General features: G+C 34.5%; 1 protein-coding gene across 1 annotated transcript; it reads left to right on the top strand.

Annotated features, from left to right (window-relative positions):
- The first annotated feature begins 8,762 nt into the window (after positions 1-8,762).
- LOC146139101 (guanine nucleotide-binding protein subunit alpha-14-like) lies at positions 8,763-21,907 on the top strand. The gene is made up of 6 exons (XM_083392186.1): positions 8,763-8,930; positions 14,397-14,514; positions 15,611-15,755; positions 16,381-16,474; positions 19,401-19,570; positions 20,766-21,907. Exons 1-6 carry the CDS (start codon positions 8,763-8,765, stop codon positions 21,460-21,462), a joined length of 1,392 nt encoding a protein of 463 aa, XP_083248312.1. The 3' UTR covers positions 21,463-21,907.
- The last annotated feature ends 908 nt before the right edge of the window (positions 21,908-22,815 follow it).

Genomic DNA, 22,815 nt, shown 5'->3' with positions numbered 1-22,815 from the left:
AAAATTATTGTCTGAACAAGGTTAGTTCACGGTACAGATATCTACGTAGCGGATGTTTAGGCAGCCTTGCACATCAGACCTTAGTATGAATATATTTTAACTTGAAAAGTACAAAAAGCCTTTTAAAACAGGTTTAAATAAAAAGTGGAATTTTGGCAACTTTAACTCTTTGAAGAGCCCATTTAAGACTTAAACGGCTAAAAATGGTTAAAATTTTCATTTTTTTTTTGTTGATAAATTTGTCAGTTGTAACCGACGTCAAATTACAATAAAAGTGACCCCAAAATGTCGGGGACACGATAAAGCACTAGCTGAGCCAACAAGGCATTTAGTTCACGTTACAGGACCTGTGTTGGCTGGCGGCTGGTTGAAGCCTTTGTATTGTTTAAGCAGCAGCCTGCAGTGCGGAAGTACTTGCCAGTGGTGGCGACGCTTAAGCGCCAAGCTATCGTTGCCTCATTCATCTCAGTAACTTTGCTTTTGCTGTTGCTGCCTAGAGCTTGATAAAGTCTTGCGCTTTTTCACGCTTTTTGGGCTTTTTTTGCAGAATTCAGCGAGACATTTATGCCGAAACCGCGTGTTCTTTAGAAGCCCATAGGTTTGAGATAAGCATATTTTAAAATTGTATTTAAAAACTTGTTTCAAAATCTTGCTTTTGCTGTTGCTGCCTAGAAACAAGGTCTTGCTCTTTTGATTCTATTTTGGGCGTTTTTTTGCAGACAAAAGAGGAACATTAAAACTGTGTGTTTTAGAAGCCCATATGTTTAAAATGAGCCATTTTTTGGGTTACTTTTTAGAAACTTGTTTTCAAAACTTGCGTTTGCTGCTGCTGCCTAGAGCTCGATGACGTCTTGCGCTTTTGAAGCTATTTTGGGCGTTGTTTTGCAGACTTAGGCGGAACATTAAGCCTAAACCGCGTTCTTTAGAAGCCAATAGGTCAGCATATTTTACAATAGTTTCAGAAACTTGTTTTCAAAATCTTGCGTTTGCTGTTGCTGCCTAGAGATAAAGTCTTGTGCTTTTAACGCTATTTCAGGCATTTTTTTAAAAAAGACTAAAGCGGAACGTTGTGTGTTTTAGAACCCTATGGGTTTAAAATAAGCTATTTTTAAGTTTTTTAAGTTCCTTTACTATTGCCGGCTAGGTTGCTTGCTTCAAATTTTATGGGCGTTTTACGGATGTAGCCTGAGCGAAACATTTATCTTACACGGAATATACTAAAGTATTAAGAGGTTTCAGGCAATCCACTTTTTATTATTTGGTTTAATTACTTAAAAATCAACCTCCAAGTCTTGCTTAAGTTCTTACCTGCAGTTTTCAGAATAAAATGTTGAAAGGTCAATAACTTCGATGGAAAAGCTCGACAAATTGGATTGATTCTGGCTAGCAGAATTTCGTTTTTTCAATTAATTGTGAAGTTGTTCCCAAAGTTCTTGCTTTAACTCGGCCGATTGCCGTTTCGGGGTGTTTTTTTCGGCGATATAAAAATAGTGGGTACGGGCTAATTTTAAAATCTTGCTTCGTCTACGGTCTAAGAGTTTTATTCGTTAACTGAATGTGTTAATGCTTTAATTGAACTCATGGAAGATTTTAAACGTATTTGGCTTGATATTCATAAAACTTATAATGTCCTAAATGTGTGAAAATGCCACTTTAGTCTCTTGTATTTCTCAGCTCAGTGCAAAGTTTTAGCAATTTTATTTGGTCACTGACGGATAGAACTTTCACTTGACGTTGACCTTTTCTCGTGTTTACTTAGAATTTCGTGCTTTTGTTAGCCTTGGCAGTTTTTCAGCAGTTTTTCAAAAGCCGGAAAGTAAGATTTTATCCGCTTCCTTTGTTCAGTTTTCGAATAGCACGGATTGCACGAATTATAGCACGAAGCGCTAGAAAACGATTAAATAAGCCTAAGCAAAAGTCTTTTAGGATTAATTTTATAGGATTAACGCTTTGCAGTTTAGACAGACACTTCTTGCAATTTGTTTATTGGTCACAAAACAATAGCTGGAGGTCTTATTGGTGTTTGTCCTTAGCAAAATTTAAGCTTTTAACAGCCGTACGTTTTATAATCCTTGCTCTTATTTTGTGTCTACACCCCTTTTTAATAGGCGTAGTAACGTGTAGGTCGTTTACTAGATTGCTGTGTTCACAAAAGTGTAACTACAAGTTTTAACTTAAATCTGCTGGTGAAATTGACAACATAATTATTTTATTTGTTTAATAAACTCTAACTTAAAGTTTTGGTGGAATACATTAGCTTTGTTGCTAGGAACTTTAAAACTAGTAAAAAAAAAAGATTGTAAAAAAGGCTTGTAAAAAGATAAGAATATAAAAGCAAAGATTTAATGACCTTTATAGCGTTTATGCTTAGTGATGTACTTTAACAATAAAAGCTAAGCTCAAATGTTGTAGTAAGATATAAAGCACATTAACAAAAACATTGCATTGTGTGAATATTCGAAGACAACAATTAGTATTAGTGACGTCATAAAGGTCGTAGAACGACAGGACGCAGTAAGGCCAGGAATAAATAGCAAGGTGGTAATATAAATAGGTCAATATTTCTGAGCGCTACAAAAACAACCGTTTTTTGCAAGATTAAGCGTTTATTTTGTTAAACCTCTTTTCAAGGTAGTTCTTAGGCGAAATTTCTTATTCTATTTAGATGGCTAATACATAACTAATCCGTTTTAGTAAAACACGTAAGGTCCATATTAGAATAATTTATGTTTACAAAGGGGTTTCAGCCTAATGTTTGTTGAAGTTGAATTTATCAAGTGTTTAAAATTAGTTTATAAAGCGTTTATGGTCTACTAGAATCGGGGTTAGGGTTAGAGTTTGGGTTTAAGTGGGTTAGGCATTAATATTGAATAATATATATAATAATACTTGACCCAGCAACTCTGAATCGCTAACCCGCATCCTAACCCGGAAATAATGTGCGTTGTTTAGGCCTAATATTTGTTTGAATGCTGTGGTAGGATTCTAGAGCAGCACCAGCGTTGTGGTAGGATTCTAGAGCAACACCAGCGTTCTAATATTTGTCCAAATTAAGTTTTTGAAACGTTTCAGGCAAATATTTGTCCAAGTTATGTTTATTAAGCATTTTGAGACTGATGAGTCCAGCCTACCGAATGGAATTTATGTTGTTTTTTGTAAGTTTTGCCGCATTACTCTCTGTCAAGGTTGTTTTCTTAGACGTAGCCGTAAGCGCCATATAGTCGTCTAAAGTTATTGTGTCGGGGTTTGCGTTGGAATAAGGATGGTTTTGAAAAAGACATAGTACAGTCACTGAAACCTAATCAGGTTTAGGGAGTCATTTCATCAGATTAGGCATTAATATACTATCAGCACGCATGGAGAGTTAATCAACGAGATTTGGCCATATAACAGTGGTTTTATTTTTTCTTGCGATGACTTTGGAAACGTTTATTGGACTTGCGTCGCGCAAAACGGTAGCAGTTTTAGTAAGTGTATCCTTCTTTTCTGCCGTCTGCCTCCGCAGTATATATATGACATATACTTGAATCAATTCTTTCTAACAATGTTGAAAATAAATAAAGAGTTATTTGAAAGGTTTAAAACGTTACCTATACTTCTGTGTGGGCTTTGGTGCTCTTTTTGATATAAGTTTTAGTAGAAATTATTGACTTATTGATTTTTAGGTGTCTGAAAATCATAATGACTTGCTGCAGTTTTTTAAGGTTGAGTTAGAATGCGCATATTGAGGGACAATAGTTTTTTCAGGTCTTTTTAGACTCCTTAAAACTATTCAACCGACCAGAGTTTAAGAAGGCCAGCTAAAACTACTTAATGCCCTATGCACGAAATGTCGAAGTTTTGCAAACTTTAGTTGAATCGCAAATTTTTCCCCAATCTCGTTTCTTTTTGCTATATATGCAAATAACCACGGTTTTCTTTGAAAGATCCATGCAAAATTTCCGGAATGACGTCACAAATTTACGTCAAACGTGACGTCATAAAAGAATTATTTTTAAGAACAACTGTTGATATATAATGCGAATCCAAATATATAAGGACTTGGGTTTTTACCCAAAGGGTTAAATCAGTAAGTCACGCATAAAGAGGTATTTAATAAGGTTTGGCAATATAACAGTAGTTTTCAAACTTTTGTTTCTTGCGACGCCCTTGTAAAAGTTTGTTAGCCTTACCACGCATTAAACGATAGTGATTTTGGTAATCTAAAAAAGAAGCAACTCTTGTTCTCTATAATACACGGATTTGTTTTTGCCTCGTGGTAATTCCAGTTGTGCGTTTATCATACCCCAACGGTCGTTAAGCGTTTGTTATTTCACCCGTGAAATAAACCGCGGAATGTTGGTGGCCTTACAGCACTCCCGAGACAAATCCAGTAAAAAGTTGTTTCCAAAAGACAATATGTGACGTAATTCGCGCTGGGCTTTAAAGTTTGTAGGTGCAAGGCCAAACTAAGTCAATTGAGCTCATATCAGCTTTTTGAGGTGTTGAATCAGCAGTTACATGGTGTTTTACAGTTTGTAATAACTTAAGGTTGAGCCAATGACTTGAATTAACTGGTTCTAATTATGACTTGGCCATCTATTTATTTAAAAAGAATTGACTTGGACTTGCGTTATTTTGGAAAAGTCATTTCAAAATGTAACACTGGTTATGATGCCGTATTATTTTACTGAGCGTGTGCAATATTGATTGATATCTATTATGTCCCAATATTTATAAACGAGTTTCTATCTAGAATGAATATTAAAGCCCGTATAGAAGTAGGTGGCATATTTTTCAAATTTTAAGAATGTTGCCTGAATAGGCTTTTAATATTTGAACTCCAACCTCTATTTATTATGCTCCAAATTTGTTATATCCTCCACAGGAAGTTATAATTTTTAATAATACAAAATTATCTAGTGTTTTACAGTTTTTACATTTTCTATTTGACAAAATAAATCCTAAAATTAGTATTCGTTTCGGGGTGCTTTTGTTTTCTGAATGGAGTGAAAATTATCCTGGTGTCAGCTTAGAAACGTTAAGAACCACTAGTAGTGGCCAATTCACATTTGTCGGCAGAAAAGGTTTTTCTTATAAAGGCAGTTTTCAAGTTGCTTTACAATAAGTTTTGTGTAAAAAAACGATAAAAAATACGTTGCTTCCATTTGTGCCTTACTTAGAATAAAGTTTTGAAACAATAAGAAAGATTTGCAAAAAATATAATTAAGTATATTACACGGATTGCTAAAAAAAGAATTAAACTAATTTGCTAAAAATAAACAAAACTCTAATATTACAATTTCTCAGCTGACTAAGATTGTTAAAAAAGTGGGCTGACGTATTTTTAATATTGGTGAAATCTTGTATATTATACATTGCACGTTCATAATACATCGCAACAGTTGCGTCATACGAGCGCTGCTGGTGTACAATACAAAAGACAACATTGCTCAGTAATTATACAATCGATCCATGGAAAGCTAATTAACTGCTTTTAACCAAGAAGAAGTAATTGTTTCATCTTCTGAGTTTTGTACACGAAGCGAATCGATAGAAATCAGCAAAGACATTAGTTGGTTTGTGGCAAGTGAAAATAATTAGGAAACGATTTTGTTTCGGTGCTGGGTTGCGAATAAATTAATGAAGCTGGAAAGAGGATAATTTGCCAGTTGTTCAGAATACGGTTAAAGAGTCAGTTTTTATTCCTTTTTACTCTTGTTTAAATTTCATTCATTTGCTTGGACAGTGTTTCTTAATTGTGTCGGCGTTTAATTTGGTTGGGTCGCCGGCTACACTATAGTTCACATAGTTAGATTTATTGAGATTGATTCTGAGCAACATTGATAGAAAACTTAAGGAAATCGTTTCGGAGGAAAAGAAGAATCAGTTTTTTGTGTTTTATTCCTGCTTGATATAATTAATTATGTTTTATATCTTGTTATATTTAGTTAAACGTTTTTTTTAACTAAAAATTGTGTCGCGTTCGATTTGGTTGGCTCGCCGACTAAAGTACTTTTACGTGGTTGGATTTATTGAGATCGCCCCCAAGTAAGATTTCCCGCAACATTTAATAAAATAGAAGCAATACGAAGGGATGGAAGTTGGGTGTTTAGTCACGTTAGGCTCACAAGTTATAGGTGAAGACAATTCGATCGGCATATCTTAGTTTCCTATTTGGGTTCCTGCGAAAAAAAAAGTTACAAATCACAAAGGCTGTGTTATTATAATAAAATAATTAAAAAACTCGGGGTTGTGTTATTATATCGGTTCATATCCTGTTTTTCGTCGTATGCATAGTATGTTTTATTGTGGTAGCTTAAAATGGAATAAGTTTTATAAAGTCTGTGGTATAAATTAAAGTGTTAGGTGCATTACTGCTTGATTAAATGTAATTAAGTGGTACTTAAAATACGCATGCCTGAATGAATGCCTGTGTTTAGCAAAGATAGATTATTTTCTAAAAATACAAATTGTTTTGCGGCATACTTGAGTATCTTTCTAGGCGTGGTGAGATAACTAACCACGGGGGTGGTTTTTAAACTGAATGCTTAGGAGATTCCTTGCACTGCCGAGAAACTTATTGTAATGTTGTTGCTTTTATAATAGGTTTGCAAGCATGTGAGACTTGAATTTACACTGACAATTACTTAACTATAATAATTGTCTTTCTGCGTCAGTCAGTATAGTTTACTCAGTATAGTTTATCTACTCAGAATCAGTGCCTTACTATGTTGACATTGAATGAAGAGCTATTCGAAACGTTCAAAATGCTACCTACTTGTGTATTAGCTTTTATATAGATTCTAAATCTAACAACAACCTCCAACCATTATCTTGAGATTTTTTCGAAATGTTCACAAAATACTAGCTATACTTCTGTAACTCTTATTCGAAACGATTAAAATGCTACCTACTTTTGTGTTTGCTTTGATATTCCTACGCATAACTGTGAATGTTTATGATGTTTCCCTATTGCTATTCCGTTTAATAAGGATATTTTTGGTGATATTAGTATAAAATGATAGCAAGTATACAAAGTATTTTTTATATTAAGTGCGCCCCAAGGTTAAACAGTTTGAGAATAATATTGCTCTAGAAAGTTAAGCTAGTGAGACTTACTGTTAGAATCATAATTTAAAGCCGTCATATTTTCAAAGAGTTTAAAACTATTATGAGGGTTTTTACCAGTTTCGTTAAATCCTAATGACATGTGTTTAAACATTTTGTAGTTGTACATTACTTGCGTATTAGTATAAGTAGTCCTACTACAAATTTGTTGTTAAATTACAAGGTAAATTAGTGTGCTGACGTTGTAGAAACCATCACTTAAGCTCGGCACTACTATATTTAAAGCAGTACTCTTAACGTTCACATAGCGCCCTAATTTTACTGAGAAATTATGTTTGTGACGATAATGGGGTGCGAACAATTTACACATGCAACTTAATCACAATGCGAAACTTGTGCGTCTTATGAAACTAAATTATCAAGTAAAAATAAATTTAATCATATGAGGTTATTTGCGCAAACAAATTAAAATAGCGGAGTTGGAATGGTATGGTCTAGTACTCTAGTGATATAAAGTTTTAAACGTGTATAGTTGTTATTTTGAAGCATATAATGGCTGGAGGCTGGAGTAAAAGGGAGTAATAATATCAAAGCCCATACATAAATAGGTAGCACTTTGAGCGTTTTGAATAACTCTTATGATAATTGCTGGAGGTTGTAGTTAGATACACAGAATTACGTTTAACTTGGGCGTTGCGAATAACTTTTTATTCATTTCCAAAAAGTTGATATTTTGTTGTCGTCCTGGTAGACATAGGATTGGCCAAACCGCGGCTCTTCAACCAGTTTTATTTTGCTCTCTGTTCAGGTTATATTTCAGTTTTTATGGTATCTATGTCAATTCACATGTAAATACCCTTTTCTTTCAGACTGACATAACCCTTGGTTAACCGACTGATTGCGGTTTAAGGTTTTCCGAAGGCCACCGCTGTAGTGATGAATGTGTGCTGTTGTTGTAGGTTATTTGAACATGAAAATGTCCTGATTAGCATAAACTCGGAGAATAGACTTATTCATAATTGGTCTTCGAGCAACCTATCAGCCTATTTTACATTTCAAGAAATTACATTTACATCGCGAAATATGTTAGTAATGAGTTTGTGCACTTTTCTGTCTGTATTCACAAGGTCGTTATTTGGAAATTTAACAAATGCGGATACTATAAAATAGATATGAATACTTATTTTTAGTAATTTCAAACTTTTTGTCAGACGTATAGGAAGGTGTGTAAGTAAGAGTATCGTAATGTTTAAAATAAGTCATTTGTGAAATATCTTAGGTCCAAGTCGGGTCTTCTCAAACATTAAATCAAAAATAAGTAAGCTAATTGTTTTACGTGCACAAATAGAGGTAAAGATTAATTTCTTTATGGAGTGTTCAATAAAAACACGTAAATTTAATCCAATGACTTATGTCAAGTCTAGTCATTTGTCCAAAAGAGTTAAGTCCAGGTCAAGTCAAGACTTTTAAGTCAATTCCTTTAATAACTAATCAGTGACTTAATTAAACTTAAGTCAAGTCCTTTAATAACTCATAACAGTGACTTTAGTACATTTAAGTCAAGTAATTGATAGATAAGCCGAGCTCAGACGATAAGTTGTTTACTGTGTTGTTTATAGATATATAGGTTTTCTAAAATCAATATCTAAGTTATTGTGTTTTTTGCAGAACCACAGGGATGTATGAGTGACCGAAACAAAGTGAAAACAAAAATGTCCAACTTAGCATCGTGCTTCACGGGGGGAAACACCTCAAGTGCGAAGAGCGTGAGCAAGGAGATAGAACGTCAGATTCGTGAGGCGAAAAAGGAGGCGAGGGGACAAGTCAAGCTGCTGGTGCTTGGGGCAGCAGAAAGCGGGAAATCGACCTTTATTAAGCAGGTGAGATTATAAGTCACTCCACTATCGCGAATAACTATTCTATGGCTAAAAAATCGGGTTAAACACCATACCTAGAATTAATTAAAAAAGATGAAAATACATAAAGAATTGTTGGAGATGTCTACAAACAGCTACCTACTTCTGTATGGGTTTTGTTATTTATTCAACGTCTAACTACAACATCCAACTATTATCGTAAGATTTCTACGTCTGAACATGAAATGCTTCTGATGTTTTTTTCCAAACGACTTCAGAATGAGTAGCCTTATCGCATAAAACAGTGGAGCCCAACCTTTTATGGCTTGCGACACCCCTCATAAATAATATTGGGATAGTTTTATCAAGTAATTCACCATAATTTTGCAATAAACTAACTAGAACAACACACCTCAACTCTATACAATGCAGAAATAAATTTCCTATATTGTACTCTAATGGAACACATGAGGCTTGCGTGGCAAGAGGCTTGACCAAAAATAGGTTAAAGATACACAAATTTCTCTCGACACATTTGAGCATTAAAAATTTCACCAAAACTTCCGCGGCACGCTGGTTTGGAACCACTGGCGTAGCGTAAAACTTGACCTCGTCCAGAGGTCGCGGGTTCAAATTCCACCGCAGGTCGTTTTTATCTATAGCTGTAAATACCCTTTTCTTTCATACTGACATAACCCTTGGTTAACCGACTGATTGCGGTTTAAGGTTTTCCGAAGGCAACCGCTGTAGTGATGAATGTGTGCTGTTGTCGTTGGTCAGTAACACTTATAACAGGCCGGAGTAGCATGGACTCATGCACTTATATATACCTTTAAAGCAGTTTAAAAGCAAACAACTCAACTATGCACTGCATACTTCTGAGTTTACTCATGTCGTTCTACGTCTAAATTTAACCTCCAACTATGATTTCTTTACTTTATGATTATAAAAAAAATTGAAAATCAGAATGCAAATGACAACGAAAATAGAACAGTTTCACAATTTAACAGAAAAATTATATTTAACCTAAAAATGTATGTATTATTCCAACGTATATTCATTTAAAATTAAAAATTAATCTTTACGGCTAGTTTTGTATAGTTTCCATATTTTCAGGAAAATTTTGCTGATCTAATGCGTGTGTAATGGTAAAAGAAATAATTGACAAAAAAAATAATTTTTTGAAAAAAATATTTCCCGAACCGCATGGCATTGTTTTAAGATGACGTCACAAAATTACGTCATAACTTGGCGTTATACAACAAGTAACCGTAGGAAACGTGAGGTTATAGTTCGTTGAAGTGCACAAATATAAAACTGAAAACTTAGTTGAAATACAACCAAGAAAAAAGCGCCAGTATATCTATATTATGAAGACCTTTTCGGCTTAATTTCACTTATTATGTGTATTTGCAATGCACGTAAAAATGCCGGTTGCCGTTTTCGCAGCAGAATAGAGCTCGATCATAATGTTTGCATTCGGGGGAAAGAACTTGTCGTCTTGCTTGAACCATACTTTGGATAGTTGTGTGTTCTAGTAAAATACGCCGGCAATATATTTTTTGAATATAATTTAAGCTGTTAGTGTTCACCGTAAGGTCTCGTGATTTTGCAAGCACGTTACGCTGGTATAACGACACACTATAGGCTTATATTCAATCGCTGCACATCCTTCATTCATGTCATGAGTTAATTTGATAATGAGATGATTCACCTGATTACTGCACACACAATACACATATCCATGTAAACGACCCTCGGCCACATTATACATTTATCGTAACCCTTTTGACACGTTTTTAAGCAGTATTCTACAGGGTGCCAAATGTATATTGCCACTATATTTAGAACGACATTTAAAGATTGCATACTTAATGTGCTGAAGGTGGTAATTGCTTTACACAAGGATCTTTGAAACACAATGCACTAATTTTCATGAAACTAAACATGAATTAAAGAATATTAAAGCCATATTTTCACCGATTTTCAGACGTTTAGGTTTTAGCTCATTCCATCATCAGAGAGAATAAATTAAAGAAAAAAATCGATAATATTATAAAATTATTTTGGCGCTTCGGCAAAATAAACTTTGCAGGTGCACTCTACCTCAATAAATGTTTTTTTTTTTTTTTTTTTACCAGCCTAACCCACCAACTTCTTGAATGAATTTAAACTAGGTCTTCAGTTGTATATTTGTACCCTACTCAGGTTCCACCGTAACCTCAGGTTCCCAAGGTTTTCGCCGTCTCATTATGACGTCACAAAGTTACGTCATCCCTAAAAATTATCATGCGTCTTAGTAAAAAAATATTCATATTGTAGATAAGACAATTATTTCACGTTCTGCCCTGCTAAAAATAAAACGTCCGGAAACGGAAAAATATAAAGGTTTTGTTAAATATGTGGCCTATTTTTATTACAATTAAAAAAAATGCACAATCTGTTAAAACAAATCTAAAACAGAGTGCTCTTTGTTTAAAAATAATATTAAATTTTCAAGAATTATATTTAAATTGGGTTTGTTTAGTTGTGGAGATTCAAGTTTTATATATTTTCTCTTTTTTGTTTAAATTAAGAAAACAAAAGAAAAAAGATACCAAAACATTTTAAGATAAAAACAGTCTGCTTTTAAACAAAATTCACAAACTTTGGTGTACCATAAACGTAACACAAAATACCACCAGATTATTTATAAAAAAACATGTTTTTTGTGAATCAAGTGCGAATTATTAAGTCAAATAATAAACTCGTGGCGTTTTTTGTTTTAAGGAAATGCTCTGTCATACTTTAACGTCGGCCTATGTAAAACAAATTGTCCTAGAAGTGTTTAGTATAAAGATACATCGCACGAATCATTTACCATTAATTGCACGATCATAGGGTGCAGGGCTTCTCCGAAAAGACTACATCTAAGCCTTTGCTTTCAGTCACCTCTAAGCTTTTGCAACATTAAAGCAATTTTTTATTTGTTTTGATGTTGCTCCATTTAAAATGTTCGATATTGAAGATTCAGAATGTTTTCTTTTCTATTTTTTGTGAAAAATTGATTATTAAAGCAATTTTGACAATATTTCCTCTAAAAAACAAAACTTCCGGGTGTGGAGGAAAGTTCAGTTGGTGAATAAGCATGTTTGCACAAAGTTAAAGTTGTGCATTATGGTGGTTTAAGTTAAACTGCGAATAGCATGAAGCTTTGTTGACTTGTAAATCAAATCAAATAAAAATTATAGTTAAACACTCAATAGTAAAACTCGTATACTAAGTTTTTTTTTCACAAGCGATTTATAAAATATATTGTTGTTTAAAGCAAGGGTTCTAAAAGGGGAAAAAGGGGATCAAGGTTTAAGTAAAATCATAGGTAACCGTTTTCACTATCTGTTTGTTAACTTCAACCAATTAAAAAGTTGCAATTAAAATATAATTCCCAATAAATATCCCTGGTTCCTTGAAAAGATCTGTTAACAATCGAAGATAAATAAAGATAAATATTCCCCTGTTTTTTATGTAAACCAGTGATTCTCAAACTATGGGCCGCGAAACTTTACTTAAATACGCACTATCCTTTACAAATTAGTAATATTGAGATATTTGTCATATAGTTTGTTGAGTGTTAAGGGTGTTTGTAAAGTTAATATATTGTTGTTCTGTTAAAAGTGTGCTACAAAATATGTAAGGTTTTTTAGCCCCTAGCTTGAAAAGTTTAAGAACTACTGCTGTAAAACCTTCCCTGTAATTCCGAGCAATTACTACTTGGCATCTAAGTTGCAGATCATTCAATGAAGCACAATTAGCGCCAAACTTTTACAATATATTTCGTGTTAAACGCGCGGATATAAACCCACGTGACAAACAACCTAAACAGTCAGTACTTCACCTTTGTTTCTGTTTTTATATTTCATTAAAGACATAAATATAGAATCATTAATGTACCAGATATTGTGAACACCTAATATGTTTGGATATTAGGCAATAATAGAAAACTGCCTTTACTTGTCTGCAATATAGCTCTCGGCAAGTTTAAACTTAGTTAACTCGAGTTTTTACCACCCTTAAAATGCAGAGACGCATGGGCACCCCTATACACCTTACAATTTCATTGGGAAATACATAATTTGGCGACATTTAACAACATGTGGGTAATGGTTTGCAGAATTATGTTGGTACAAGCGACAACAGAAGCTTGTAGCAATTTAATACTTTTTACCTATACCCAGTGTTTTTTTAAGGTGTTTTGGGGGACCGAAACGGTCCAGCGGTTTTCCAAAATTTGGACTTGCAACTTTTTGGTATTTAAATGAAACACTTGCGGTCTCTTAAAACTACTTAGCGGTCACCCAAACCAAACCTTTAAAAAAACCCTGCCTATACCTATTTTTCAAAGCCCGTAAAGTTGATTTTTTAACATATTTAAATTTCTTATGCAGACCGACATTGACATGGTTTAGTGGTGATCAATGTTATAAGAAGGGATAAACTGTGGTAAATTAAAATGTTACTTATTTAGGTATTGTAGTTATAACATACTCTCAGTGTTGTAATGACTTAAGTCTATGACTTGACTTAAGTACACTTAAGTCGTTGTTTTCAAATGACTTAATTTGACTTAAGTCTTTTGAACAAAATGACTTGACTTGACTTAATTCTTTTGGATAAATGACTTGGGTTTAAATAAACCTTTTTTTTTTATAAATTTGGGTAAATATCTTAATTTTTGCACATAAAACAATATACTTGACATATAGTTATGCTTGACTTGAAGTTGTTTTTTAAGTAATTATGACTTGACTGGGACTTGACTTGTTATTTTTTCGAAAAGACTTGACTTGGACTTAAGTTATTTTACAAATGACTTGACAGGGACTTAAGTCAATCCAAAATGACAAAATGACTTACATACTCCCTTGACTAGTAGTACGAACATAGCTTAAGCATCTGAGAACCTTTCCTTTGATAAATTGTGTCGCAAGCCAAGAGTTTCTCTAGGAACCAAAACCTTATGGCATTGCTGATTAATCACCGGGAGAATTTCCGCAGATCGTTAAAACAACAAGAAACTCTTAAAATTTGCAAGGGCATAATTTCTTCTTTTATAAATCTTGAGCCAAAGTGTGGACCTCATGGTGTTATGATTTTTCAAAATTTTGAGAAAATAAAAGTATTTGTTATGAATTATTTTATGCTAAGCGGCTTATTGAAAAAAAAAAATATATATATAGGTACACTTTATTTTAATTAGGGATACCGGTACGTTTTATTATTTTTTAGGATTTTGTGAAATGTATAATTTTATACTTTTACAGAATATTGTCTTAAATGTAATCCAACTTTAACACTTTTAAATAACATTACGTTTTTCAGTTTAAATCAAGTTTTCATATTTCACTTTTAAAACCTGTTTTAAAATGTTTACAATATTTTTTTGTATTTGGGAAACTTTAACAAATAAAATTTGTTTCGCAAAATTTATTCTTTACTACCTCCTTTCCACAGATGCGTATTATCCACGGCAAGGGATATACAGACGAAGATAAACGAACTTACATCAAGCTCATCCATCAAAACGTCAACATTGCAATGAGGAGTCTTGCCACAGCTATGGGGACCATGGGTAACAACTAGTGGCGTTAACAAGTCATTTCAAATAACTTAAGTCAAAGTCAAGTCGTTTGTCTAAATAACATAAGTTCAGACATAGATTGATTAAGGACCAGTGTTGTAAACAAGTCATTTTGAAATGTCCTAGTTAGGTCATTTGCAGACTAACTTTGCTCCAAGTCCAGTCATTATGAAAATAACTTAAGTCCAATTATTTATAAAATAACTGAAGTCCAAGTTCAAGTCTTTTGTAAAAAAACTTAAGTCCAATTCGAGTCATTTGTAAAATAACTTATGTCCAAGTCCAGTCATTATGAAAATAACTTAAGTCCAAGTTTATGCTTCTTATTTGCGCAACTCAGAACAAACACAGCATAAAATATGTTTCATCTGCAAGTTAAAACACTGGAAATTCCGCGAGACGAGTAATAATTAATCAATACTCCAACGCGCTTCGTTATTTTGACTTCATCCTGGTCGCATTAGCCTGAGGCAAATTTCCACAGGACACTTTCAGCGCTCGCGGCGGAAATGACGTCACCCGTGCGCCACAATCACTGCTATGACGTCACAATAATTAATAACGGGCTAGGTTGGCCTACGCTTTACTGACTAACGCTATTTGTTTCGTGCTTATTGTAACTAATGTAACACACTTTCTTAAGTGCCCACTGTTATAAATTAGTTGCGAAGACCATTTTATTTTGTTATTATTAAATCGATTGTTTTGTTTTTGTTTTTATTACAACCACGTAAATTCATTACCGAACTATTATATTTAGTCATTATTAACTTAAGAGACGCCTTTTTTGACTTAATTAAGTGTTGATATAGTAGGAATATGAAAGCTCATATAGAAGTAGGTAACATTTTATGTCTTCTCGTCTTGTTAAAAATGAATGAGATATTCAAAATGTTCAAAATGCTTCCTACTTCTGTACGGGCTTTGATATTCTTACTACGTCTTACTACAACCTCCAACCATTATGCTCCTAAGGTTTCATAGCTTTTAGGAAAAAGTTGTTTGGGATCTGAGACTTATAAAGTCATTTTTAAACGACTTGTTTATGTTACCTGTGCCTTTTAATAACCAAGTGATGTTCCTACAGATATAAGTTACCAGTTTGAGAAAAGCAAGGAGACGGGAGAGGTGTTTTCCTCCTTCACCCGGGATGATGAGACCTTGATCGTAGAAGAACAAGTTGCTGACATCGAGAGGTTCTGGAATGACAGTGGAGTCAACCTCTGCTACCAGTGAGTTACAACGTATTTTTAGTTATACTTTATATTAGAATCTTTCTACAGTAATTATAAGTGTTTACGCAGATACTTAAACTTTGCTACCAGTGAGTTACAAAAAAGTCATACTTTGTATTAAAATATTTTCTACAGATGGGACCACTATGCACGGATTTGTAATGTAGCATGATAATAAGTTGCAAAAGCCAAAAAGGTCGAGTAGATCTCTCAATCACATTAACTGGAAACGATACAAGTTCGTATCGAAACGTCCTAATCAATATGATGTCGTTCTACTCGACCTTTTTGGCTTTATTATCATTTTCTACAGATTTTTTAAGTGTTTACGCAAACAGTCAAAGAAAAAATTTGGTTTGTGTACTTTTAAAAAAGAAAATCATTGTTACGTCATAGCCGTACTTGTATCGTCATCAGTTAATGTCCTTTGTAATGCTAGGAAAGAAGTGGTTTTGTCTTGAAAAAAAAAGTCGTTTAGTTTATTCAGTTGTATTTCATTTTAAAATATTACACTCCAAATGCTTAAATTTATATACTTACCTTCTATTTCATTGGCATTATTTCGACACCCCCTGCTTTTTGCACCCCCAACTACGTCACAATTAACCCCATACTTTTGCAGCCGACGCAACGAATTCCATCTCTTCGATTCAGCTGCTTATTACCTGAACTCAATCGACCGTATCGCCGCTAAAGACTACCTTCCAACCCTGCAGGTTTGACGTTTTAACGTTTATTTGATTGAAGTAAAATGTGTACCAGGGGCTTTTAAACTATTGAATGATTAGTTTAGTGAAGTGTTTCCTAACCTTTTTGCAGAGACCCAAATAGTATTACAGCGTAGCTTTAGCTTAACGATTGTTCAGTGAATTTTTTGTAAACGAACAAAACTTGAGAAGAAATGAACCATTTTTTCGTGTTGCTCCTGCAACTTTCTAGAAAAGTGTCAAGTTACAATTAAAGCAAGTAAAGTCTTGCAGGTTTGACGTTTTAACGTTTATTTGACAGATCCTGAAGTGGAATGTGAAAAACCGGCTTTTAGATCTTTCAAAAGATTAGTTTAGCGAAGTGTTTCCTAACCTTTTTTTTCGCATAGACTCAAATAGTATAACAGCGTAGCTTTGACAGCAAAATAATGTTTCGCCAACTAAGGCATCGTCAGTATATCTTAATTCGAATGAATAATTGGCGAAATATATATATATATCTTTTAAGATCTGGTTAATGTGTCTGACCTGAATTGCTAGCTTTGATAGAGTATTAAGCTGTTACTGATCAGGAATTAAGGTCAACATTTATCTTGCAAGGGTCAAGGTGATTTCCATTTTTAACATATTCAGTGCAAAAGCGTAGCTTTGGCAACCCGATTCTCTTTAGTGGATTTTGTAAACGAACAAAACACGAGAAAAGAGCACAAATAAGTTTGAATTTCATTAGAATGAACCTTTTTATCGTATTGCTCCGGCAACTTCATAAAAGTTTAAGAAACATTGCTTAGAATCAATATCAACAAATATATGAATTGCCAAAGTCGGCGACCCAGCCAAGTCAAACGGTGGTTTTAGGTCGCGTCCCATGGGTTAAGAAACACTGGTTTAGCAAAAAAAGCATCTTTGCCTGTCAGAAACCTAACATGTAAAATTACTTAAAACAGGTTCCTCTGGCAATTTATATTATTTTCTACCAACGTTTCGGCTTACTATCCGGCAAGCCTTCGTCAGGGACTGACACACAAAGCTTTGATATATATATATTGCCAGAGGAACCTGTTTTAAATATACTATGCCTGGTAGCAACAGCATATTTATGTAAAATTACCTTATAATAAATAATATTAGGATCGACTTAATAACCTTACATAGCTATAGGCCTGGCGCAAACACTTTGAGAATCACTGGACTGTGAATGCTGTGCAATAAACAGCTGAAGTAAAGTGACAGGTTAATTGACATGGTATCAGTAGCGGGAAATTCCCGACTATAATGAGATGTGAGACAGTCGATGTAATTTACCCTTTGCATTTGAGGAAATCCTTTTTATTATGTGAACTTCCAACTGTCAAAATGTCGACGTTTGTTGTGTATTGGAAAGCATCTCTGAATAACAACTACTCAAGGCTGTTCCCTTTTTCTAATCCGTTAAGCATATGTATGACATAACGTTAGTTACTTCTCCTACTTTTGCGTGGCAATGCATTGCTTACTGGATGAGGGAAAACGTCTAACTTATTTAAAATACATAAGCAAAAAACACATAAAAAATAAGATAGTTTCATGAACTTATTTCTTCATAAAATAACAACGTGGGGAATATTAAATCAACATGACTATAGATCTAAATTAAGCACAGTTGCAATCAACAGACAGTTTAGAAATTAGCAATATCTGTGGCTTTAAGTTCCTTGAAATATTAAACAAATTACAACTTAGTGCAAATAATTTAAGTAGGCCTATCACTGTTAAATGGTGGGACGCAATTTTTATCATTCTGAGTTTCTATGTTTGGAGGATAGTTATGTTTGAATTATTTCTCAGTCACATTAACAGAAGGTGATACAAGTACGTATCGAGCTACATACCCGTGTATACACCACTAAAACTTGTTCTGCATAGTAATAAAATTGCCCACCCCTGCTCTACAGTAATCTTCAATTTATCCAGCTCAGTAAAATTTGATAATGAATTGCAATAAATTGACATCATCTTAATTAAGACGGTTCGATACGCACTTGCATCACCAGCAGGTAATGTCAAGCTCGTATTGAAACGACTTAATCAAGGCAATGTCGAATTATTCAAACTTTTTGGCTGTGCTGTTACCTCACTAATACTTACTTTAACTATCTACATCATCTGTTTTTGTTTCCTCTTTCAAGACATTTTCTTTATTTCCTTTTCGCCCCTTGTCAAACAATGGTTGCCCAGCCAGCTCTACGAAAACCATCAATTTATCGAGATTAGTGATAGTTATAGTCCACATTAACCATGCTCTACAGAAATACTAAACATTGCATTTTTTCTCCTTAATAACTCTTACCTTAATTTACACTGAGTGATACTTGTCCTCCATATTAATCCTTGTTCTTCTCTAGGACATCCTGCGAACATGCGAACATGTAATAGTTAATAGTATAATGAATTATAAAGCCAAAAAGGTTGAGTAGATTGGACGTATCGATACGAACTTTTTGGCTTTGCAATTCAAAAGCTAGATTACAGATCCGTGCAAGGTATACCTCAGTGATACTTGTCCTCCTATTAACCCTTTGTTCTTCTGTAGGACATCCTACGAGCTCGCATCCCCACTCTTGGGATCATGGAATAAGAAATAATTCAAGGATCATAAAAAGTGGGACGCAATGGTTAATAATCCTCCGACTATAGAAACTTAGAATGATAAGAATTGCGTCCCACCTTTAACAAGCGTTGCTTCAATTACTTCTTCTTTCTTTCTCCAAGACATTTTTTCTCATGCAGCCCCTTGTCAAAAATAATTGCCTACCCTGCTCTATAGAAACCTTAAACATGGCATTTATTCTCCTTAATAACTCTTGGCTTCAATTTACCCACCTCAGTGAAACTTCCCCTGCCTTATAATCAGTGATACTTGCCCTCCTTATAATCCACCATTCTTCTTCTCTAGGACATCCTGCGAGCTCGCCTTCCCACTCTCGGGATCACGGAATACCTCTTCGACATCGACAGCTTCATCTTTGGGATTGTTGATGTTGGAGGTCAGAAGACTGAGAGGAGGAAGTGGATTCATTGCTTCGAAAACGTCACGTCCATCATATTCCTGGCAGCGCTAAGCGAGTAAGCGACTAATGTGATGGCATTTGTTCCTAAAATAGCTCAAGGCGTAATTCCATCAACTAGATAATTCTAAGGTACATTATGCACGGATCTGTAATCTAGCTTAATTCTTGTATCATCTTCATTTAATTTGACTGAAAGTCGGTGGTTCCCAAACTGACTCTAGTCCAGGGGTTCTTAAACTGGGGTCCACGGACCCCTTAGGGGTCCGTCAAGGCCAAATGGAAACATTGGTGTATATTTAGTAATCAAAGTAATCAAATTTTCTAAGGAAAGAGTTTAATTAAAAATAAAACGTTTTTACACCTAATGTCTCTGTTTCTATTTTCCTTTTTACATTTTGTCAACTGAAAACTGCAGATTTCTACAGTCTATTTGTATTACGACGTCAATTTATGGCGTCATTTTTTTAATTTCTTGCTTACCGTGGTCCACGCGAAGCAAAAAAAAACAATTTAGGGGTCCGCGGTGAAAAAAGTTTAAGAACCCCTGCTCTAGTTTCTTAAAAAGGATTGATTTTTATGCGTACGAACGTTTCTGTAATGCTTCAAGCCAGACTTGGACAAATAGATAATTCTGGTTTTCAAGAATTAGAGCAAAATGCCACTCATTTAGACTTAAATCTAATTTCTAAACTGCTTGTGTGCTCTAATTATAATTCTAATCTAAATTGTAAATGCCTCATCTGCTCTAATTCTCAGATCTAATTTATGAATTGCTTGATTCCTACACTGACTCAAGGCAGCTGAAAAAGCAATCGGCCGCGCAACCTTTAAACGCAAGCCGCAATGTGATAATATTTTGCCGTTTATTAATTCAATTCAAATAAATGCTGACTTGTTTATGGTTTGCATGATACCAACAACAAGATATTGGTAATTGGTATAGTACGTTTCAGTGTGTAAGCAGGACATTTTGAAATGAAGTCCCAGTCAAGTTATTTGTCTTTTTTCTTAAAAAATAATTCAATTTTTTAAATACTCACTATGATCACATAGGCCTTTATTGACCCCCTAAAACTAGCCCCAGTACTCCAATTTAAGAACCTCTTGTTTAAGTTCTATTAAGCTTTTAAATTTTTTAACTCTTGTGACGTAAAAAAGTGTTTGTGATGTAAAAAGTGTTGCTATTTCATTTTACAATTGATGTTTCCAAATAAAACCCTATTTAAAAAAGATCACTTACTTTCCCAAAGGTACGATCAGTCGATTCCCGAAGAGGAAGTCAGCCAGGACCTACGTCACACACTGGGCAGCCTACGTCATACCACGTCATCACACGGAAGGCCGATGGTCCGGACCAACTCAGAACAACTGCGCGCGAAACCCAAGCTGGGAGGGGAAAGCCCCGCGCGTCACAAAGGCAAGCTGTCACGTAACAATAACTACTCGCTGTACAATCAGGCCAAGTCCAAGTCGGACTGCCAGCAGGGGCAGTTACCCCCCTTTCCTAACACACAGAACTCTTCGAGTGAGAGTTTGGACAAACCGTCGGAGAAAAACCGCAGAGCTAATTCTGACTCTTTCACTCCAGCTATTAACCGACTTTGCGAGAGCTGCGCGTTGTTCAGGACAATTGTGAACAGCCAGTGGTTTAAAAACACCTCTGTTATCTTGTTCTTGAACAAAACCGACGTCCTTTGCGAGAAAATCACCTACTCGCATCTCCATACTCACTTTCCCGAATTCACAGGGCCGCGTAAAGACCCGAGTGCAGCGCGCGAGTTCATTCTGAGTAAGTACTCGCACGCGTTTGAAAGTATGAAGCACACTAAGCGCTCAATGTACGCTCACTACACCTGCGCGACTGACACCAACAATATTAGGTTCGTTTTCGCCGCCATTAAGGATATAATAGTTCAGAGTTATTTAATCAACTATAACCTTGTGTAACTTTTTGATTGAATTTTTGTTTTTTTTGATTCGCCGAGTGTAGAGTTTTACAAATTAAAATTAAATCAGAACTAGACATGTCCGATAATATCGGATCGGAGCCGATACCCGATACCAAGTGGTAGTATCGGTACTCGTCCGATAATATCGGATCGGCGCCGATACCCGATACCAAGTGGTAGTATCGGTACTCGTCCGATAATATCGGATCGGCGCCGATACACGATACCAAGTGGTAGTATCGGTACTCGTCCGATATTATTGGAGTGGAGCCGATACCCGATACCAAGTGGTAGTATCGGTACTCGTCCGATACAAATTAATAAATTTTAAGCAGCTATTTCTACGTTAAAATACATATTTATTAAATATAGGAAGTTAACAATAGAAAATTTTAAAGCTCTTGGCGCTAAAGCAATTTTTTACTGCTTGGAATAAATTACCTTTGAACGCTTTTTTTTTGTTTTTTTTTTGTTTAAGCATGCCAATGACGTCATTGGTAGCGGATCGCGATACTTTTGTCTAAAATATCGGTTATCGGATAAAAAAAGTATCGGGCATGCTTAAGCAGAGATATACAATGGAAATCAAAATTTTCTTAAAATATAAGCCATATTTGTATCGTAAAAATCTAAAACAACCAAAACAGTGTCTTTTAAACGTTTTTACCTGACAGGAACCACTTTTAAAATTAAAAAATTGCTGTTTAATGAACGCCCTATGTCTAAAATGGATGCGATGTAATTCAGCTAATAAAATTTTATCCCCAAATTAAAAATCACTGATCTAAAAGACGCTGAACAAGAATAGTGAGAAATATTTCTTAACTTATGTGCTGTTACAACGTAAAAAAAATTCTTTAAATATTTTAACTTGAGTTTTTCCATAAAAATCTCCACAACAGATAATTCCATGGATAAATTAGAAACATACAGAAGTGAATACTGATAATTAATAACTTAATTATCGTTAGGAGCTACATATTTACCAGTTGTGTGATAGCAGTTATATGGTACATTTTCTCGCAATTTGTAGTTTTTATCCAGAACTATACTTTTACTTCTTCTATGAACATTCTTATCTAGCTCCAGTATGTACCGTTTTTAAGTGAATTTTTGTCTCACTCTTATTTCGTATATTTGATCTTTTTTTGTAAGATTTATAACGTTTTTTGTGTCGAACTTTTTTTTCAAATTCGCAGATTTTTTTGATGACTTTGCTGCTTATTATTTTGGTTGCATTGTAAAAAAAACTATAATGCGTTATCCTGATCCGATTTTATTTAACGTACTTTACAAAAGATTAAAAAACTAAAAACTTCTTAATTATTGAGTGATCAATTTTGAAACGGTG

This window comes from Ascidiella aspersa, chromosome 6, assembly GCF_963924565.1.
Source record: "Ascidiella aspersa chromosome 6, kaAscAspe10.2, whole genome shotgun sequence".
Classification (NCBI taxonomy): Eukaryota; Metazoa; Chordata; class Ascidiacea; order Phlebobranchia; family Ascidiidae; genus Ascidiella; species Ascidiella aspersa.
This window is presented reverse-complemented; position numbering and strand designations above follow the sequence as displayed.

What these genes read in the sequence shown, in the direction of transcription:
- LOC146139101 (XM_083392186.1), top strand. Translation starts at nt 8,763, where the DNA reads ATGTCCAACTTAGCATCGTGCTTCACGGGGGGAAACACCTCAAGTGCG. An exon ending in GGAGTCAACCTCTGCTACCA is followed by an intron (nt 15,756 to 16,380) that starts GTGAGTTACAAC and finishes ATACTTTTGCAG; the next exon opens with CCGACGCAACGAATTCCATC. An exon ending in ACTACCTTCCAACCCTGCAG is followed by an intron (nt 16,475 to 19,400) that starts GTTTGACGTTTT and finishes CTTCTTCTCTAG; the next exon opens with GACATCCTGCGAGCTCGCCT.